This window comes from Cervus canadensis, chromosome 2 (assembly GCF_019320065.1).
Source record: "Cervus canadensis isolate Bull #8, Minnesota chromosome 2, ASM1932006v1, whole genome shotgun sequence".
Lineage (NCBI taxonomy): Eukaryota > Metazoa > Chordata > Mammalia > Artiodactyla > Cervidae > Cervus > Cervus canadensis.
This window is the reverse complement of record NC_057387.1, coordinates 104,345,302-104,366,520: the sequence shown is the minus strand read 5'-3', so window position 1 is coordinate 104,366,520 and position 21,219 is coordinate 104,345,302. Positions and strand designations below refer to the sequence as shown.

Sequence of the window (21,219 nt, the reverse complement as noted above, 5' to 3'; positions counted from 1 at the left end):
CATGGCTGCAGTCACCATCTGCAGTGATTTTGGAGCCCACAAAAATAAAGTCTGACACTGTTTCCACTGTCTCCCCATCTATTTCCCATGAGGTGATGGGACCAGATGCCATGATCTTTAGTTTTCTGAATGTTAAGCTTTAAGCCAACTTTTTCACTCTCCTCTTTCACTTTCATCAAGAGGCTTTTTAGTTCCTCTTCACTTTCTGCCATAAGGGTGGTGTCATGTGCATATCTGAGGTTATTGATATTTCTGCCAGCAATCTTGATTCCAGCTTGTGCTTCTTCCAGCCCAGCGTTTCTCATGATGTACTCTGCATGTTAAGTTAAATAAGCAGGGTAACGTACTCCTTTTCCTATTTGGAACCAGTCTGTTGTTCCATGTCTGGTTCTAACTGTTGCTTCCCGACCTGCATATAGGTTCCTCAGGAGGCAGGTCAGGTGGTCTGGTATTCCCATCTCTTTCAGAATTTTCCACAGCTTATTGTGATCCACACAGTCAAAGGCTTTGGCATAGTCAATAAAGCAGAAAATAGATGTTTTTTCTGGAACTCTCTTGCTTTTTCGATGATCCAGCGGATGTTGGCAATTTGGTCCCTGGTTCCTCTGCCTTTTCTGAAACCAGCTTGAACATCTGTAAGTTCATGGTTAACATATTGCTGAAGCCTGACTTGGAGAATTTTGAGCATTAGTTTACTAGCGTGTGAGATGAGTGCAATTGTGCGGTAGTTTGAGTATTCTTTGGCATTGCCTTTCTTTGGGATTGGAATGAAAACTGACCTTTTCCAGTCCTGTGGCCACTGCTGAGTTTTCCAAATTTGCTGGCGTATTGAGTGTAGCACTTTCACAGCATCATATTTCAGGATTTGAAATAGCTCAACTGGAATTCCGTCACCTCCACTAGCTTCGTTCATCGTGATGCTTTCTAAGGCCCACTTGACTTCACATTCCAGGATGTCTGACTCTAGGTGAGTGATCACACCATCGTGATTATCTGGGTCATGAAGATCTTTTTTGTATAGTTCTTGTATTCTTGTCACCTCTTCTTAATATCTTCTGCTTCTGTTAGGTCCATACCATTTCTGTCCTTTATCTAGCCCATCTTTGCATTAAATGTTCCCTTGATATCTCTAATTTTCTTGAAGAGATCTCTCGTCTTTCCCACTCTGTTGTTTTCCTCTATTTCTTTGCATTGATCGCTGAGGACGGCTTTCTTGTCTCTCATTGCTATTCTTTGGAACTCTGAATTCAAATGGGAATATCTTTCCTTTTCTCCTTTGCTTTTCACTTTTCTTTTCACAGCTATTTGTAAGGCCTCCTCTGACAGCCATTTTGCTTTTTTGCATTTCTTTTCCATGGGGATGGTCTTCATCCGTTTCTCCTGTACAGTGTTACAAACCTCTGTCCATAGTTCATCAGGCACTCTCTATCAGATCTAGTTCCTTAAATCTATTTTTCACTTCCACTGTATAATCATAAGGGATTTGATTTAGGTCATACCTGAATGGTCTAGTGGTTTTCCCTACTTTCTTCAATTTAAGTCTGAATTTGGCAATAAGGAGTTCATGATCTGAGCCACAGTCAGTTCCCGGTCTTCTTTTTGCTGACTGTATAGAGATTCTCCATCTTTGACTGCAAAGAATATAATCAGTCTGATTTCGGTGTTGACCATCTGGTGATGTCCATGTGTAGAGTCTTCTCTTGTGTTGTTGGAAGAGGGTATTTGCTATGACCAGTGCGTTCTCTTGGCAAAACTCTATTAGCCTTTGCCCTGCTTCATTCTGTACTCCAAGGCCAGATTTGTCTGTTACTCCAGGTGTTTCCTGACTTCCTACTTTTGCATTCCAGTCCCCTGTAATGAAAAGGACATCTTTTTTGGGTGTTAGTTCTAAAAGGTCTTGTATCCTACCGTTGATTGGCTTTTTCTGCACATCAGAACATTTGACCTCCAATGGCTGTTACATCTCACAGCCTTAGTCCCTGAAGAGGAAATGCCTGATGGTTGTTTAGGTCCCAAGTTAAAAAAATGTCCCAGGGGAAGAACTACTTATTACTTTTTCTTGGTTCTGGTGTCTATCTCTGGACCAGTCAATTGTGGGGCAAGTTCATGTAAGAACATATCAACTGCAGGTATTCATGCAATACTTGGGAAAGTACAGTATTCAAGAGAATAGCCATGAGGTAGAGGATAAGGATGGTGTTGTGCCCAGCATACAGTCTATGAATGTCGACTACAGTTGCTTGTTTCATTGTTTATAATCGTGAAAAATTGGAAGTAAACTAAATATCCTGGAGTGAAGCTTGGTCAATTGTAGTTCATCAACTTAATGGGTCATTAAATAGCTGTTAAAATTATGGTTATTAAGAACTTGTGCTTCCCTGATGGCTCAGTGGTAAAGAATACGCCTGCCAGTGCGAGACACAGGTTCAGTCTATGTGTCGGGAAAATCCCCTGTAGAAGGAAATGGTACCCCATTCCAGTATCCTTGCCTGGGAAATCCCCAGGACAGAGGAGTCTGGTAGGCTACAGTCCATGGGGTTGCAGAAGAGTCAGACTAAACTTAGCTACTACACAATAATGTATGAAGACATGCTCATGATGCTTCATTAAATGGGAACAGAATATAACATTTGAAACTTGAAAATTCAGATTGCTGAAACAAATTTACGAGGTAATATGACAGAGGATAGGGTTTCAAGCAGGAGACAGGGGTTTGATCCCTGGGTCAGAAAGATCCCTGGAGAAGGAAATGGCAACCCATTCCAGTATTCTTGCCTAGGAAATCCCATGGGGAGCGGAGCCTGGTGGACTACAGTCCATGGGGTCTTAAAGAGTCAGACACGACTTAGAGACCAAACAACAGCAGCATTGACACAGGGTCACTGTGGTCCAGAGTCTGGTCCCTAACTTTGTAGATCCTGATCCTCTATCTTGCCAGGCATCCAGAAACCATCATCACCATGAGGAACTGACTGATGCTAACCAAAGTTCACAGGAAACTGTTATATAAATCATAATGTTAAGTTAATCATTGCAAAGAAAATTACTGTTTCCAGAACATCAAGCAGATTCACATTGACTAGTCATGAGGCAACAAATTTTTCTCCCTCCAGTGGTCTATATGGGCATCCAGACAATAATTAGAAGATTGCTCTGTAATTGTGGAATCAAGAAAAGGGGCTTAATGTGATGCACTTGTAAGTATTGGGGATAGAAATATCAATCACTCATAAACTCTGTCCTCAGATCATTCACTTTATATGAAAATACAGTTGTTAAATAGCTACAGAATTTTCTCTGTATAGAGTAGGCAGGCTATTTTATTAGGCTCAGAACTCCCACTAGAGAAAACTAAAATATCTGAATGAAATAGAACAAAATGTCTTCTTAAAAGCATGGAATAATTAAGAATAGGTTGCTGAAAATCAGACATTCTGCATCACAACCACTAGTTGGGAGACTATTTGCCATTACCTTAAATGGGAAAAAGTATAATGTGTTAGATATTGGCCTGACCTCAGCTGATTTCCCCAAATGAGAAATTGATGCTGGGAAGGATTGAAGGCAAAAGGAGAAGGGGGCGGCAGAGGATGAGATGGTCAGATAGCATCACTGACTCATGGACATGAATTTGAGCAAACTCTGGGAGATAGTGGCAGACACAGGAGCCTGGTGTGCTGCAATCCATGGGGATCTCAAAGAGTTGGACACAACTTAGCAACTGAACAATAACTAACTAAAGTACATTAAAATATCTGTACATCAATCACAGAGTGTCATGTTAGGATATAAAATGCCTAGAAACGTCTTTCTTGATCACGATAGTTAATATGGTTGGTTATAAACAGTTATTTTGTGAGTACATGACAAATAGATGAGCTTTTTAAAAATTATCATTTTACTGCATTCTTTCCTTAAATTGAGATATAATCGATATATACTTTATGTTAGTTTCAGATGTACAACATGATTCAGTATTGGTAAATATTACCTCCACAATAAGGAGGTAGTAACATCTGTTACCATACTTAGGAACTTTTTGTGATGAGAACGCTTAAGATCTACTTTTTTATCTACTTTCAAGTATGCAGTACAGTATTATAAACTATAGCCATCATGTTATACATTACATCCCCAAGATTTACTTACTTTGTAACTGAAAGTTTGCACTTTTGATCCCCTTCGCTCATTTTGCCTATTCCCATAGTGGTAAAGAGGGCTTCTCAGGTGGCGCTAGTGGTAAAGAGTCTGCCTACTAGTGCCTGAGAGGCAAGAGACTCAGGTTTGATCCCTTTGTTGGGAAGATCCCCTGAAGTAGGAAATGGCAACCACTCCGGTATTCTTGCCTAGAAAATTCCATGGATAGAGAAGCCTGACAGGCTACAGTCCATGGAGTCACAAAGAGTTGGACACAACTGAGCATGCGTGCACCTCTGGCAACCACTAGTCTCTTCTGTTATCTATGAGCTTGTTTTTTTTTTTTTTTCTTCTCTCTTAGCTTCCACACACAGATGAGATCATGTGGCCTTTGTCTTTCTCTGTCTGATTTATTTCACTTAGTGTAATGTTTTCAAGGTCCATCCATGTTTCAGATGGCAAGATTTCCCTTTTTATGACTAAATAACTTTCCATTTTGTATATAGAGCACATTTTGTTTATCCATTCATCCGATAGACACCTAGGTTGTTTCCATATCTTGACTGTTGTACATAATACTGCAATGAATGTGAGAGGGGATTTATCTTTTTAGCTTAGTGTTTTCCTTTTCTTTAGATAAATACCCAGTAGTGGAACTGCTGGATTATGTGGTTCTTCTAGTTTTAATTTTTAAAGGAATCTTCATTCTGTTTTTCATGGTAGATGTACCAGTTTACATTCCTACCGATAGTGCACAAGGGTTTCCTTTCTCCACATTCTTGCCAACACTTGTTATTTCTTGTGTTTTGATAATAGCCATTCTGAGATGTGAGGTGATGTCTTATTGTGGTTTTGACTTGTATTTTCCTGGTGATTAATGATGTTGTGTGTCTTTTCATGTGCCTGTAGTCCATCTGCATGTCTTCTTTGGGAAGAATATCTGTTCAGAGCTTCTGCCCATTTTTTAAATTGAATTTTTTTTCCCTATTGAGTTGTATGAGTTCTTTATGTATTTCAAGTATTAGCCCCTTATCAAATATGTGTTTTGCAAATATATTTACTCAGTCTGTGGCTTGTGTATTCATTCTCTTGTAGAACAGGCTTTTTTTTTTTTTTTTTTTTTTAGTTGGAGGCTAATTACTTCACAACATTTCAGTGGGTTTTGTCATACATTGATATGAATCAGCCATAGATTTACACTTATTCCCCATCCCGATCCCCCCTCCCACCTCCCTCTCCACCGATTCCTCTGGGTCTTCCCAGTGCACCAGGCCCGAGCACTTGTCTCATGCATCCCACCTGGGCTGGTGATCTGTTTCACCATAGATAGTATACATGCTGTTCTTTTGAAATATCCCACCCTCACATTCTCCCACAGAGTTCAAAAGTCTAGAACAGGCTTTTATTTTTAATGAAAACATCAACTTTTTATTTAATGTTTTGTGCTTTTGGTATTTATGTGCTTCTTCTAAGAAGTCATCACCAATGAACACTGGGGTACATGTGTCTTTTTTAATATACTTTACCATGTGTAAAATAGACAGCTAATGGGAAGTTGCTGTATCACACAGGGAGCTCAGTGCAGTGCTCTGTGACAACCTAGAGGGCTGGGATGCAATAGGGGGTGGGAGGGAAGTTCCAGCGGGAGGGGACATATGTATACTTATGTATACATATGTATTCACATCGTTGTATGCCAGAAATCACAACATTGTAAAGCAATTATCCTCCAATTAAAAACAAATGAATTTTTACAAGTCATCATCAAGGTCACTGATGTTTTGAACTAGGAGTTCAACAGCTTTGCATTTTACATTGAGGTTCACTAGCCATTTGAGTTTGTTTTGTTTGGGGTTTTTGACCACACTGTGTATCTAGTGGGATCTTAGTTCCCTGACCAGGGATTGAACCTGGGCCCTCAGCAGTGATAGTGAGAGTCCTAACCACTGGACCACCAGGGAATACCCTGAGTTAGTTCTTGAAAAAAGTTTTAGATCTGTGTCCAGATTCTTTTCTTCATTTTTTTTCTTTAGCATGTGGATATCCATTTGTTTAACAGCACCATATTTTAAAAATGTCCTTTTTCTATTGAATTGCCTTTGCTCCTCTGTCAAACATGAGTTGACTGTGTGGTTCAGTTTTGGGGCTATCAGTTCTGTTCCTCGGATCTGTTTTTCTATTTTTTAATGAAAACCACACTATTTCTATTATTGTCGTCTTATACATTAGCACCAAAAAAAAAAGAGAAATACTTAGGTATGAATCTAACAAAATATGTGTAAGATGTATGTGAAGGAAACTGCAAAACTTTGATTAAAAAAAAAGAAAATCTGTGGTTTGGTGGTATAGTCACTAAGTTGTGTCTGACTCTTGTGACCCCATGGACTGTATAGCCTGCAAGGCTCTTCTGTCTATGGGATTTCCCAAGCAAGAATACTGGAGTGGGTTGCCATTTCCTTCTCCAAAAGAAGATCTAAATAGAGGTATTCTATTATACATGGGTAGGAAGACTCATTATCATAAAGATCTCAGCTCTTCTTAACTTGATTTGTGTATTTAGCACAATTCCAAACAAAATCTCAGCAAGTTATTTTATGGACATTGACAAACTGATTGTGAAGTTTATATGGAAAGACAAAATTACCCAGAAGAGTTACATGATATTAAAGGAGATTAAAGTTACAGAACTGATTGATAGTACCTGATTTCAAAGCTAACTATAAAATATGGTAATCAAGACAGTATATGTTGTTGACAAAAGGATAGATATATCAATGAAACAAAATAACACAGCAGAGTGAGTTCTAATCCTAGTTCTGCTACTAAAACAAAAAGACATCCTATGGACTGGAAGAAAATATTTGCACATGATTGAACCAACAGGGGCTTAATTTCCAAAATATGTAAACAGCTTCTACAATTCCATAACAAACAAAAAACCCACTGAAAAAAATAGACAGAGTACCTAAATAGACATTTCTCCAAAGAAGACATACAGATGGCTAACAGGCACGTGAAAACATGCTCCACCTCACTAACTAAAAATGCGAGTCAAAACTATAATGAGGTATTACCTCATGCCAGTCAGAATGGCCATCATCAAAATGGCCATCCTACACATTGTTGGACAGGGTGTGAAGAACACCATTGGTAGGAATGTAAATTGTTGCAGCCACTATGGAAGTATGGAGGTTCCTCAAAAACTAAAAACAGAGTTATCATATAATCTAGCAATCCCAGTCCTGGGTGAGTACCCACACAAAACTATAATTCAAGAAGATACATGAACCCCTATTTCATAGCAGCACTATTTACAATATCCAAGGCATGGAATCAACCTAAATGTCCGTCAGCAGAGGAATGGGTGAAGAAGACATGAGTAACACACATGGGCTTCCCTTGTGGTCGGCTGGTAAAGAATCCACCTGCAATGCCGGAAACCTGGGTTCCATCCCTGGGTTGGGAAGATTCCGCTGGAGAAGGGAAAGGCTACCCACTCCAATATTCTGGCCTGGAGAATTCCATGGACTGTGTAGTCCCATGGGGTCGCAAAGGGTTGGACACAACTGAGTGACTTTCACTTCACATTGCTTCTTCATACATGGAATATTACTCAACCATTATATATGTATATATACACACACGTATATATGAATAATAATATGTATATATACACATATATATATGTATGGATAAAGATGATGTGTTATATACATGTAACATAATATTATGTTATTACTCAGCCATTAAAACAGCAAAATAATGCCTTTTGCAGCAATATGGATGGACCTAGAGATTATCATATTAAAGTAAGTCAGAAAAAGACAGGGGCTTCCCTGGTGATCCAGCAACTAAGACTCCATTCTCCCAATGCAGATCACTTGGGTTTAATCCCTGGTTAGGGAACTGGATCCCACATGCTGCAACTGAGAGTTCACATATCTCAACTAAAAGAATCCTGCATGCTACAGTGAAGACCTGGCACAGCCAAATAAATAAATTTTTTTTAAAAAAAGAGACAAATACCATATGATATCACTTATATGTGGAATCTAAAATACAACAGAAATGAACATGTCTAGAAAACAGAAAGAGACTCACAGATATAGAGAACAGACTTGTGGTTGCCAAGGAAGAAGCAGGTTGGAGGCGGGAAGGACTGGAGTTTGGTATTAGCAGATGGGAACTATTACATGTAGGATGAATAAACAGCAAGGTCCTACTGTATAGCACAAAGAACTGTATTCAGTATCCTGTGATAAACCAAAATGGAAAAGAATATGAAAACAGATATATGTATAACTGAGTCACCTTGCTGTAAAGCAGAAGTTAAACACAACATTGTAAATCAACTATACTTCAGTAATGTTTAAAAAATAAAGATAATTATTAAAAGATGTAGTAAGAGCTTGGTAAATTTTACCTATCGTTTATGTTCTGATTTGATCCTGACAAGATTCATGAAAAAGAGGCAGATTAAGTATTATTTCCATTTTATAGATCAGGAAATAGAATTTAAGGGCTGTTACTATGTAGCAAAGAGCAAGGGGTTAGGGGCTTCCCTGGTGGCGCTAGTGGTAAAGAACCTGCCGGCCAGTGCAAGAGAGGCCAGTTCAATCCCTGAGCCAAGAAGATTCCTTGGAGTAGGAAATGGTAACTCCAGTATTCTTGCCTGGGAAATCCCATGGACAGGGAAGCCTAGCAGGCTACAGTCCATGGTGCTGCAAAGAGTCAGACATGCCTGAGCGACTAACACATACTTGCTTTGTTTATTGTGAATAATACTGCTATGAGCATAGGTATATAATTATCAACAGCCCGCTTTCAGTTCTTTTGGGTTTATACCCAGAAGTAGATTATTGGATCGTATGATAATTCTGCTTTTAATGTTTTGAAGAACCACTCTACTGTTTTCCAAAGCAGCTGTACCATTTTACATTTTATCAACAATTTTTCAAATTCTGTATGCTTTTGTGTACCAGTAAGCTGTGTTTTTCTAGGACTTTGTCTAATTCATCAAACTTGCAAATTTATTAACAGTGTTTGTAATGTCTTTGGTATTTGTAGTAATACATTTTTTCCATTTATATTGGTTACTTCAACCTTTTTTCTCATGTTATAAAAGTTTGTGTTGTCTGGAATTTATCTTATTTATCTTTTCAAGTAATTGATTTTGTGCTTTGTTGATCCTTTTTTTTTTGTATATTGTTTTTTATTTTGTTCATTTGCTCTTACCCTTCTGTAAGATTATTCTGCTGTTGGTTACACTCTCTTTGCTGTTGGTTACACTCTCTTTGGATACGAGTGGTTTGTGGATTTGTGGTTTGCTTATGCTCACCTGGGTTTGTTTGATTGTTCTTTCTATCCCTTCCAAGACAATTTTTCAGAGGTACCCCGTTTTTTTCTCTGTATGTGTTAATGAAGAAAGTAAATTGGAGTGAAAGAAAGCGTTCTTAGAATTGACGTCATTTTTCAGCCCTAGGCTTTAATCATTATCAGCAAAGGAATTATTACTTAAAATTCTAACCTACTCTGGTTGACAAGATTATCAAATGCAGCTTATAACAGTGTTTCTGTCTCTCTTTTTTTCCCCTTCCCTGGCAGGACCTGTTGGGGCCCAGCCCCTACTCATGGTGCCCAGAAGACCTGGCTATGGCACCATGGGCAAACCCATTAAATTGCTGGCTAACTGTTTTCAAGTTGAAATTCCAAAGATTGATGTCTACCTCTATGAGGTAGATATTAAACCAGACAAGTGTCCTAGGAGAGTGAACAGGTAAGAATTAAGAAGTCACAGAGATCTTTTGCTGTTGGTTTTTGTCTTTGCTTTAGAAATTATGTTTATCTTGTATGTCTAAATAGCAGTGTTTAATGTCTAACAGTTTGACCAAGAACACACGGTAATTTTCTTTGAAATTGACTGTACTTCAGAGGTGTGATAATGGGGGAAATCTACAAATAGTCTTGAAATTTTTCTGTTATAGTAACCTCATATGTTTTCTCTGTGATAATAGGAAAGGTCCAACTCATTGTTATGTGCTCTTAAAATCAGACTGAGCATTTTTTTCCTTTGCTATTAGGTAATATCTATCTGTGCTTTCTTTTCTCTTCCCACCCACCTTGAACTTATTTACCCCTTCTGTAATGTTCCCTTTAAGACGATGGTGATTGTCATGGTTTTATGCCTTCCCATCCTCAACTTCTCTAACTGTTCCCTACTCTTATAGAGGAACAAGTATATATGATATATAAAGATTTACAGTCTGCTCTTAATAAGCTTCTCTCACCCTCTCCAAATACTCTGGATGTGGATATGGTTTAGGTGATATAGGAAATGTGAAAGGAATTTATGACATGATATATACCACAAACGAGGTCTTTTAATTGGCGTGTACTTGCTTTACGATGCGTTAATTTCTGCTGTATGGTAGCATGCATGACTCATCTGTAAGTATACGTACATTCCCTCCTCCTTGACCCTCCCTCCCACCCACTCTCGGCCGGCACAGAGCGCCGAGCTGAGCTCCCTGTGCATCGCGGCAGCTTCCCACTCGCTGTCTGTTTACACACCGTAGTGTGTATACCTCAGTGCTACTCCCGCAATTTGTATCAGCTTCTTCTTGCCCCCTCCTGTGAGATAAGAGCTATAAGAAATCTAAAATAAATTAGTACTAAGAAACTTTGTAATAATTTGTAACAAAAAACCCCTATCATATGAGTGTTATAATTAACATGTAATACAGAGTTCTTTCTGAGGTCAGGAGGCAAATTGTAGAGTATTACAAGTGGAGAAGCCTAAGGTATCAGCTAATCTGATACCTTTTTTCCTCTCCAATACCTTTTTTATAGCTGAAATACAGAGAGGCTGAGAGGCTTATTCAACAACACATTGCTAGTAGCAAATGTGAGACCAGAACTCCAGAATCCTGACTTGATAGTCGTTAAGAAATAATTTGTAAAGCAAGAAGGGAAGGAACTGAATTAATCTAAAGAGGTGGTAGAATTGCAGATAGCTGTAGTAAAGAAAACACTTTAAAAAAAAAAAAAGATAAGGCAGCAGTAACAAAGATACAAACTCCAGGAGATAGTGAAGGACAGGGAAGCCTGGCGTGCTGCAGTCCATGGGGTTGCAGAGAGTCAGGCACACCTTAGCGACTGAACAACAGCGAAGGTATGGCAGTTGAGGAGAACCAGGTGTACTGAGCCTAAGCCAGGCTTAAAGGGGAGGTTCTAGCCAGTTACTGCAATAGCTGCCATCTGTGAGCAGATGATTACCTGATCTTGCTGTAGCCTCCACCTCTTCCCTGAGCTTTGGACCGACACCTTACTACCTATAAAGGGCTTCAAACAACTTACTCTCTGAATCCTCCTCCCCACGCTCTGCTCATGTTGCTGTATTCTTTTTCTCTACCTAAATTCCCTAAGTAGAACTTCCTTTTCCTCCTATTGGTGATCACATCCTATTGCTTCTTTCTCAAAAATTATTCCCTAATCTGACCTCTATCTGTATTACTGCCACCTTGGTTTCAGACCCTTATTTGTTGCCTAGCCTATTGTAATGACCTTGTCTGCCCTAACATCTCTTTCTCTCTCCATTCTCGTTACATATCTACACTTTTGGCATAGTTATCCTTTTAAGTAAGAAATCTGATTATTTCACTCCCCTACTTTTAAATGGGTTCAGCTGCCTATTGCCCACAGAATAGCATCCCAAGTTTAGTATAGTATGCCCTTCTTAGTTTGGCTCTAACCTTTACTAACCTTTATCTTTTTTCATATTCTGCAACTCCAACCTGGAATGCCCTCTCTGCCTTTATCTATCTGGCAAACTTCTATTATTTTTCAAGACAAACTTTTTGAACTCCATAGTCAGATGTAGTTCACTTTTTAAAATAAATAATAAGTGGCAGTTTATTAATCAATGGAGTATATTACACAACAAATTCCCTCACATCTTTCAGGAAGAAAAACCGTTAGATTTGAAGAATAAAGACATCACCCACTGAATCTGGACATCATTAAAATGTACTTTAAATATTTATTAGGGAAGAGTAGAAAAAACACCTCTACTCAGGAGAAACATACAGCCCAGGTCTTTTATTTTCTTTACAGTCATTGTGACGTGAATTCATGGAGAATGGGCTCAGCAGTTCAGGCTCCCTCCCACTGGTTCTCACAGAGTGTGCCTCTCTGGGTGGAGCAAGCTGGCGCTTCAGCTGAACCCAAGTACTTTTCTTTTTGGCTCCCTTCTTTTTCTAATCATTTTCCTTTACAAATTTCAGGAAGCTGTCTTGGCTCTTAGACTGCTTAATGTGCCCCATACACACATTAATTCTCTTGGCAAGAATCTTGCCCTTAACTTGTTTGTTTACATGGATGCAAACAGCATGCTAGGTAACATTGTAGACTCTTTGAGTTTTGCCACAGTAACATTTGTGGGGCGTTCCTTATCAAGAATGGTGCCCTCCCCTTGTTATCTACAATATCACCTTTCTTGTTGATTTTCATGATGTATGTAGCCAAAGGAATGACTCCATGTTTTCTAAAAGGCTTAGAGAACATATAGCGAGTACCCCTCCTCTTTCCCTTCGTGTTGGTCATTATGGCAAAATGCTGGAGGATGGTGGTTCTAGCCGAAAAGCAAGTTCATTCTACTGTGACCTTGTAGCACTTGATTGGTATGCACTTTTGTTATAATATTTTTAGTGCAGTATTTGTTGCTACCTTCTTTTCTCAGCATAACCTCTTCATGAAAAGTTATATTCTTTATCATCATCTTTGTAGCCTTGATCTTAGCTCAGTGATTGACACAGAGTAAAATAACTCAATAAAATGAACAAAATGCTTATAAAAGTAAAAGGGGATGAGTGTATTGGTGAGAGACAGCAAAGAGAACTGGACATTATAGAGGGCTTCATATGCCTAGATATGGATGTTCAGTGCCCTATCCTCTCTCCTAGAATAAGCAGGTTAGTCTTTATCTTAGTATCCTTTTCTTTTGTCTGTCTTTGTGCTTACAGGGATCACCTGCCTCATGCTGCACTCTCAAATTCCCTTTTTCTTTTTTCTCAAAACTAGGGTATTAATGTGTAAATATGAACAAAGGATAATCCTTACCTTTCTGGTAGATGTTTACATTTTTTAAAGGCATTTATTAATCTAAAGAAATCTCTTAACTGATAGAATGTCTAAGGTAGATGTTTCTTGGCTGAATTTCTTATTATCGCCTCTCTACCTTGCCCAGCCTGAAAGAATTGTCCTTAACTTTAGCAATATATAGTGGAGAATTCTTATATGTTGTCTATTGAATAGGAAAATTATATAATGGTAACATTAGAAACAGAGATTAAATTGCCAACATTTGCTGGATTATGGAGAAAGTTAGGGAATTCCAAAAAAATTTGCCTGTGTTTCATCGACTGTGCCAAAAACTTTGACTGTGTGGATCATAATAAACTGTGGAAAGCTCTTAAAGAGTTGGAAATACCAGACCATCTTACCTGTCTCCTGAGAAATCTATTTGTGGGTCAAGAAGCAACAGTTAGAACCCTGTATGGACAGGGTTGTCTGCCGTCACCCTGTTTAACCTGTATGCTGAGCACATCGTGAAAAACGCCGGGCTGGATGAACTCATCCAATCTGGAATCAAGATAGTGGGGGAAACGTCGACAACCTTAGATATTTGGATGATACCACTCTAATGGCAGCAAGCTATGAGGAACTAAAGAGCGTCTCGTTGAGGGTAAAGGAAGAAAGTGAAAGAGCGAGCTTAAAACAAAATATTAAAAAAACTAAGATCATGGCATCCGGCCCCATCACTTCATGGCAAATAGAGGGGGAGAAGGTGGAAGCAGTGACAGATTTCCTCATCCTGGGCTCTGAAATCACTGTGGATGGCGACTGCAGCCATGAAATCAGAAGATGATTGCTTCTTGGCAGGAAAACTATGACAAACCTAGACAGTGTGTTGAAAAGCAGAGACATTACTCTGCCGACAGAGGTCGGTATAGTCAAGACTATAGTCTTCCCAATGGTCACAGATGGTTGTGAGAGTTGGACTGTAAAGAAGGCAGAGCACCTTCAAACTGTGGTGCTGGAGAAGACAACTGAGAGTCCATTGGACGGCAAGAAGATCAAACCAGTCAATCTTAAGGGAAATCAACCCTGAATACTCACTAGAAGGGCTGATGCTGTAGCTGAAGCCAGTATTTTGATCATTTGATGTGAACAGCTGACTCATTGGAAAAGTCCCTGATGCTGGGAAAGATTAAGGGCAGAAGGACAAGAGGGCATCATAGGATGAGTTGACTGGATGGCATCACCAATGCAATGGACATGAACTTGGGCGAACTTCAGGAGATGGTGAGGGACAGGGAGGCTGGCATGCTGCCATCCTTGGGGTAGCAAAGAGTCAGACATGACTAGGTGACTGAACAACAACAACAGTGTTAGAACAACAAAATCACTTGAAGACAAAATGGGTTGGAATTGAGGGAATGATAGGAGTTGGAGGCTTGGGACTTAGAGGTATGTCAGTTAAGGGGTTTTTTTAGCATTTAAGATGAGTCTCTCATGAGAGACTGAGGCAATAGCAGTAATGTTGGGTAAAAAAAACCAAAATTGTTTATATTAGATTTATGCCTTTTCCTACCTTTTTTTGGTAAAGGAATAATCATGTGTTATATGTGTGTATATGAAGTTGTGTACCACAGAGTTTCACATGTAGATGCTCAACATTTTGGTTAAATTTGAGAGGAACATATATATGATAAATTAGTGTGGTACATTCTAGTTTTAACTTACAGCCCTGTTGACATCCCTAATTGTACTTCATCTTTATGTTGCTTTGTCTTCTTATGTTAATTTTCAGTAGAAGTAAAGGATCTGTAATGAAGATGTTTCCAAATGGAAATTTTTTTACGTACCTTTTATTTGAGTTTTGACAAGAGCTAGAAGATTTCTTCGGGACTCTAAAATCGTTGCTAACCAGCTTTATACTTTGTTAATGATATTGGCTTAGTTTTATGTCGACATCCACAAAACTTATTCCTTTTGTTTTCCTCAGAAGACTAGTTCTTGTCTTCACTTTTTGCAGTATTACATACAACTAGTCAGTTAAAATTGTTGGTGGGCGTCCTAAATTGGTTCAGTTCTTATACTTCAAAAACTAGAATTCTAAAAGTTAGAAGAAACTAAATAGAACTTTACAGTTCCTTTTCAATATTAGCTAAATAGTTATGAGCCAAAATGTAGCAGTATTTAAATCAACACATATGAGGTTTCTCTTGTCCATATGCCACATGCTCAAATATTTGGAACTATGGCATTAATCATACTAGTAGAATGATGTATTGCAGCCAAGCAAGTTTCCACTTTAGTCAGAAGAGTTTTCTTGGACAAAATATCCAGGAAATGCTTGTGAATCATCTTGTGAGTCAATTTTTCTACCTTAGATTTTCTTTCTGTTGCTTTTTTTGTCCTTTCCTCACTTCTTTTTGGGAGAGTGTATCTATGTGTTTCTTTTTTTCCCTATTTAATGATTTGATTTTAAAATCATCATTAGTTAAAAGAGTAAAGCAGGTTTCAGATATTTCTAGGTGCCTTTTTTACAAGTGAATGGTACTAATAACTAAAAATTAATTTTTTAGAAGTATTGTGACCTAGAGTGTAAAATCTGTAACTTGAGATTTTTATGCTCGTTTGTTCAACTACTAAATATATATCAGGGTAACTCCTCAGTAAACTGTCAGTGTACTTATTCAAAGTTGTTAAATAGTGAAATAGATGTGAAAATTGTATATGCAGCATGATTATAAATGCAAGATCTACTTGTATAAAGATTTGAAGGACTCTTGAAGTGGTGATAGAGTGATCAAATTTTTGATTTAATTTTCTTTCATAAATTAAACATCATCTTACAGTCATTGTGTTAGTATGATTGTGCTTACTTCCTCAGTCGTGTCATTTGTGACTCTTTGCCACCCTTTGGACTGTAACCTGTCAGACTCTTCTGTCCATGGGGTTTTTCAGGCAAGAATACTGGAGTGGGTTGCCATTTCCTTCTCCACGGGATCTTCCTGACCCAGGAATTGAACCTGCGTCTCCTATGTCTCCTGCATTGCAGGCGGATTCTTTACCTGTTACTATTCTATTATGATTAATGACATAGTGCTGAATATTTGTGCATATCACATATGGATGTAATATAATTCTGATGGTTGAATTTTAGAAGGAAAAAATAAATCTATATTGAAAAGATTTTGACTTTTACATAGAAATCATCACAAGTCAGAGTGTTTGAGGAAACTCTCTTTTGTTATTAGGAATATTATTGACAGTGTTATGCTAGGGTAGTGTTCCAAGAAAGGGACATTCTTTTTTTAAATAACAACTTTATTGATATACAATTCACATAGTACACAATTCACTCATTTAAAATGTACAATTCAGTGTTATTTAGTATGTTTACAGTGATTGTGTACAACCATCACCCCAGTCATACTTTAGAACATTTTGTCCTCTCCCAAAGAAATCTCATACTCATTAGCAGTCACTCCTCAGTGCCTTCCTCCCTACAATCCCTGCCCAACACTAGCCTACTTTCTGTCTCTGTAGATTTGCCTTTTCTGGACTTTTCAATATAAATGGAATCATACAATATGTGGCCTTTTGTGTGACTGACCACTTTCATTTCGCATGTTTTCACATAATGTTGTAACAGAAAGAAGTGAAAGTGTGAGTCGCTCAGTCATGTCCAACTCTATGCAACCCCACAGACTGTAGTCCACTAGTCTCCTGTCCATGGGATTCTCCAGGCAAGAATACTGGAGTGGGGTAGCCATTTCCTTCTCTGGGGATCTTCTCAACCCAGGGACTAAATCCGTGTCTACCTGCTTTGCAGGAAGATTCTTTACCATATGAGTCACCAGGGAAGTCCCTTAATTGTAGTATCTATTAGTATTTCATTACTTTTTATTACTTAATAATATTCCATTGTATGGACATTTGGTGTTTCTGTTCACTTGTTGATGGACATGTAAGTTGTTTGCACTTTTTGGCTCTTAAGATTGATGTTCTTCTTCTTCGTGAAAACACCAAATGGTGGATGACGCCGGTGCTGCGGGAGGGCCCGGGGGCCCCGGGGGCCCTGGAATGGGAGGCTGCGGTGGCTTCCACGGAGGCTTCGGTAGTGGCGTCCGGGGCCGGGGTCGTGGCCGGGGTCGGGGCCGGGGCAGAGGCCGCGAAGCTCGCGGAGGCAAGGCCGAGGACAAGGAGTGGCTCCCCGTTACCAAGCTGGGCCGCCTGGTCAAGGACATGAAGATCAAGTCCCTGGAGGAGATCTACCTTTTCTCTCTGCCCATCAAGGAGTCTGAGATTATTGACTTTTTCCTGGGAGCGTCCCTCAAGGATGAAGTTTTGAAGATTATGCCCATGCAAAAGCAGACCCGTGCTGGCCAGCGGACCAGGTTCAAGGCATTTGTTGCCATCGGGGATTACAGTGGACATGTCGGTATGGGTGTCAAGTGCTCCAAGGAAGTAGCCACTGCCATCCGTGGGGCCATCATCCTGGCCAAGCTGTCCATCGTCCCCGTGGGAAGAGGCTACTGGGGGAACAAGTTCGGCAAGCCCCACACGGTTCCTTGCAAGGTGACTGGCCGCTGCGGCTCCGTGCTGGTGCGCCTGCCTCATCCCTGCCCCCAGAGGCACTGGCATCGTCTCCGCCCCTGTGCCCAAGAAGCTGCTGATGATGGCCGGCATCGACGACTGCTACACTTCTGCCAGGGGCTGCACCGCCACCCTGGGCAACTTCGCCAAGGCCACTTTTGATGCCATTTCCAAGACCTACAGTTATCTCACCCCTGACCTCTGGAAAGAGATGGTGTTCACCAAGTCTCCATATCAGGAATTTACTGACCATCTTGTGAAGACCCACACCAGAGTCTCCGTGCAGAGGACCCAGGCCCCAGCTGTAGCCACCACATAATTTTATAAAGAGAGTAATAAAGTGAATGAAACCGGTTTAAAAAAAAAAAAAAGATTGATGTTGCTTATCACATTCATGTTTTCATTTCTCTTGAGTGTATACCCAAGAGTGGAATCAAGTGATAACTCGATGTTTAATCTTTTGAGGGACTGCCAGAATCTTCCAAAGTGGATGCATCGTTTTACATTCCTGATAGCAGTGTGTGGTGATTCCAATGTCTCTACATCCTCTAACATTTGTTATCTGTCTTTTTCACTAGCTATCTTAGTAAGTGTTGAGTAATATCACGTTGTTACTTTGATTTGCGTTTGCCTGATGTCTAATGATGTTGAGCATCTTTTTATGTACTTATTGGCTATTTGCATATTTTCAGAGAAATGTCTGTCCAACTCTTTTGCCCATTTTTAAATTAAATCATTTGCCCTTTTTGTTATTAAGTTGTAGGAGTTCTTTATAACTTATCAGATAAGATGATTTGCAAAAGTTTTCTCCCTTTCTGCACCTTGCCTTTTTTACTTCCTTTTAAAATTTTTTATTTTTTCTTGCAATTGAGATATAGTTGACTTACAATATTATATTAGTGTCAGATGTACAACATAGTGATTTGGCATTTAATAGATTATACTCTATATAAAGTTATTATATAAAATATTGGCTGTATTCCTTTTGCATTTTCACTTTCTTTGAAACACATTTTTTATTTTGATGAAGTCTAGTTATTTTTTCTTTTGTCAGCTGTTCTTTTGGTGTGTTTTGAGGGGTATACTTCTGATTAAAATGATTTAGAAGACATACCCCAAAAAACACTGCCAGTGAAAATTAAATGGTTTAGTTTTGCATGTTCAGCTATCTTGGGGAAACCATACCATACAAAATACATAATTTTTAAAAAGCAAGTTTTATTTGCCTTGTTAGTTGTTAGTCACTTGTAAGATAAGAAAGCTAATAGATGGTGAATATTTCAAATCTCAAAATTCTTTTAAAGTAGCATCTAAGTAAATTACTCACTAATCTTTTAGCTGATATTCCTACAATATATTTGAAATTCAAAGGTACTTTTCAAAGATACTGTTGTAAATAAAGATATGTATAAACATAGGGACTAGTAGGTAGGGTTTATTTTTAACGTCTATCCATTTGTGTAGATTTAAATTACAATAGCAGCTGTATAGTATTCAGCACATTGTAACAGCACATTGTAAGATGTGCCTTGATTGTTTACTTCTAGCCTGTTCCATTTTTTTTCTTAGACTGAGTTAATTTAAAGCAGTTATCTGAATGTGCTATATTATTGTACCAATTAAGAATGCTCTTGGTATTAGATTTCAACATTTATGGATCTGACTAGAACTATAATTCTAAATCCTACAGTAACTTTTAAAACTTAAAGGCTGTTTTTTAAATCTTCCCTGTGTTTTCTTAACTGTTTAATTTACTGTGCTTCTGTTTTGTGTCAGGCACTGTGCTAAGCTCTGGGGATAACAAGATAAATAAGACATGATTCCTGCCAAGGATTTTATAGTCTGTGTAGAGTGACAAGTTCTGTGAGATGTGTGGGGTATGCTTTTTAGAAAAGAGTACTGATTCTTGATTTTGGTTACGGTGGCAGATAGAGTAGATGACATGCTGTCTGAGCTGAATGGTTACCTGGTGGAGCAGGGGAAAGAATATTTCATATAGAGAACATGAATAAAGGTAAGACATGTTTATGTAACAGAAATTGGCCAGTATAAATAGAGTAGATAGAGTCTGAAAAGTTGGCCAGGGAATAGGTTATGAAGGATCTTAAATCCATGCTAAGGTTTGTGAATTCAGAAAGAGTACAGAGCCATATCCCCATGGACAGAGGAGCCTGGTGGGCAACAGTCCATGGGGTCGCAAAGAGTCGGACACAGCTGAGTGACTTCACACACTCATTCAGCAATAAATAAATATATATATATACACATAAATTAAATTTTTAATTAAAAATATTATACTACTATTCTAACTTTGCATAACTATCAAAAAATTAAAGGTGGGAAAAAATATTTGAAATAAACTAAGACTATAGTAATTTGAAATGTTCTGATTTCTGTACCAGAAACCTGATAGAATATGTGCTACACACTTGAACAGAAAAAAGTTACAGCTTGCTGAAAAGAAATGAATGAGTGAGAGTTCCACTGTTAACTCACATTACAGAAATTCCATTATTCCCTTCGGATTTCTTGTGTACCTGCATGTGTTGTTACACCTGACCATCTCATGTGGACTAAGTGAGGGCACCAGTGTCAGTCTCTATTCATGAATATTAGTCCATCTTAATTAGTAATTGTTAGATGAAAATTAAATATAAATACTTCTAATGATTTTTTCTCATACTCCAGCATACCCCCTAGCACCTCTAATACTTGCTTTTTTAAATTTGAAGTATAGTTGATTTATAACATTAGTTTCAGGTGTATAGCTTAGTGATTCAGTATTTTTTGCAATTATACTTCATTATAGTTTATTACAAGATAATGGTTATAATTCCCTATGCTATGTACTATATCCTCTTTGCTGATCTGTTTAATATTTTACGCTGCTACTGCAGCTGTTTAGTCACTAATTCGTGTCCAACTTTTTGCAACTCTATGGACTATAACCAACTAGATTCCTCTGTCCATGGGATTTCCCAGGTGAGAATACCATAGTGGCTTGCCATTTCCTTCTCCAGGGGATCTTCCCAACCCAGGGATCGAACCCACATCTCCTGCGTTGCAGGCAGATTCTTTACCACTGAGCCACCAGGGAAGAGGTGATAGTTAAAAGCTAGGGAGAGTGCATAGATTCAAGATAAGAACTCTGAGAATAGATTCCTGGGATAAGACTCAGGTTTGTCAATGAAGACACTTAGGAGATTGGAAAGGTAGGAAAACCGGGACAAAGTAGAAGCTGTTTCAGAGAAAGTAAGTCAAGTATCATGATTTTCAAGGATAGATCACAGTTGCAGATGCTCAAAGAAGCCAGGAATAGAGACTGAAAAGAGACTGTGTCTGAAGAAGTCAATGGTGGTCTGAAGGAGAGTGTTCTAGAGGAGAATTGTTAGTATAAGCCACCTTGAGTTAAAAATC

General features: G+C 38.7%; 1 protein-coding gene, 1 non-coding gene and 2 pseudogenes across 6 annotated transcripts in view; 2 read left to right on the top strand and 2 right to left on the bottom strand.

Annotated features, from left to right (window-relative positions):
* AGO3 (argonaute RISC catalytic component 3) overlaps positions 1 to 21,219 on the top strand; it is a 128,205-nt gene that overhangs the window by 18,561 nt on the left and 88,425 nt on the right. For 2 of the 4 annotated variants that reach the window (XM_043461923.1, XM_043461925.1), the window contains one exon: positions 9,742 to 9,913. In XM_043461923.1, coding sequence (XP_043317858.1) covers positions 9,742 to 9,913 — 172 coding nt within the window. Of the gene's footprint in view, positions 1 to 9,741; positions 9,914 to 19,730; positions 19,817 to 21,219 lie in introns of those variants that run through there. The other 2 variants (XM_043461927.1, XM_043461926.1) reach the window with 2 other exon arrangements.
* On the bottom strand, positions 6,027 to 6,098 carry TRNAD-AUC. Its single transcript has one exon. It is a non-coding gene; the product is annotated as a tRNA-Asp (tRNA).
* On the bottom strand, positions 12,204 to 12,741 carry LOC122437372 (annotated as a pseudogene).
* LOC122437232 lies at positions 17,214 to 18,154 on the top strand (annotated as a pseudogene). The gene has a single exon (XR_006268197.1). The product of XR_006268197.1 is annotated as a 40S ribosomal protein S2-like (transcript).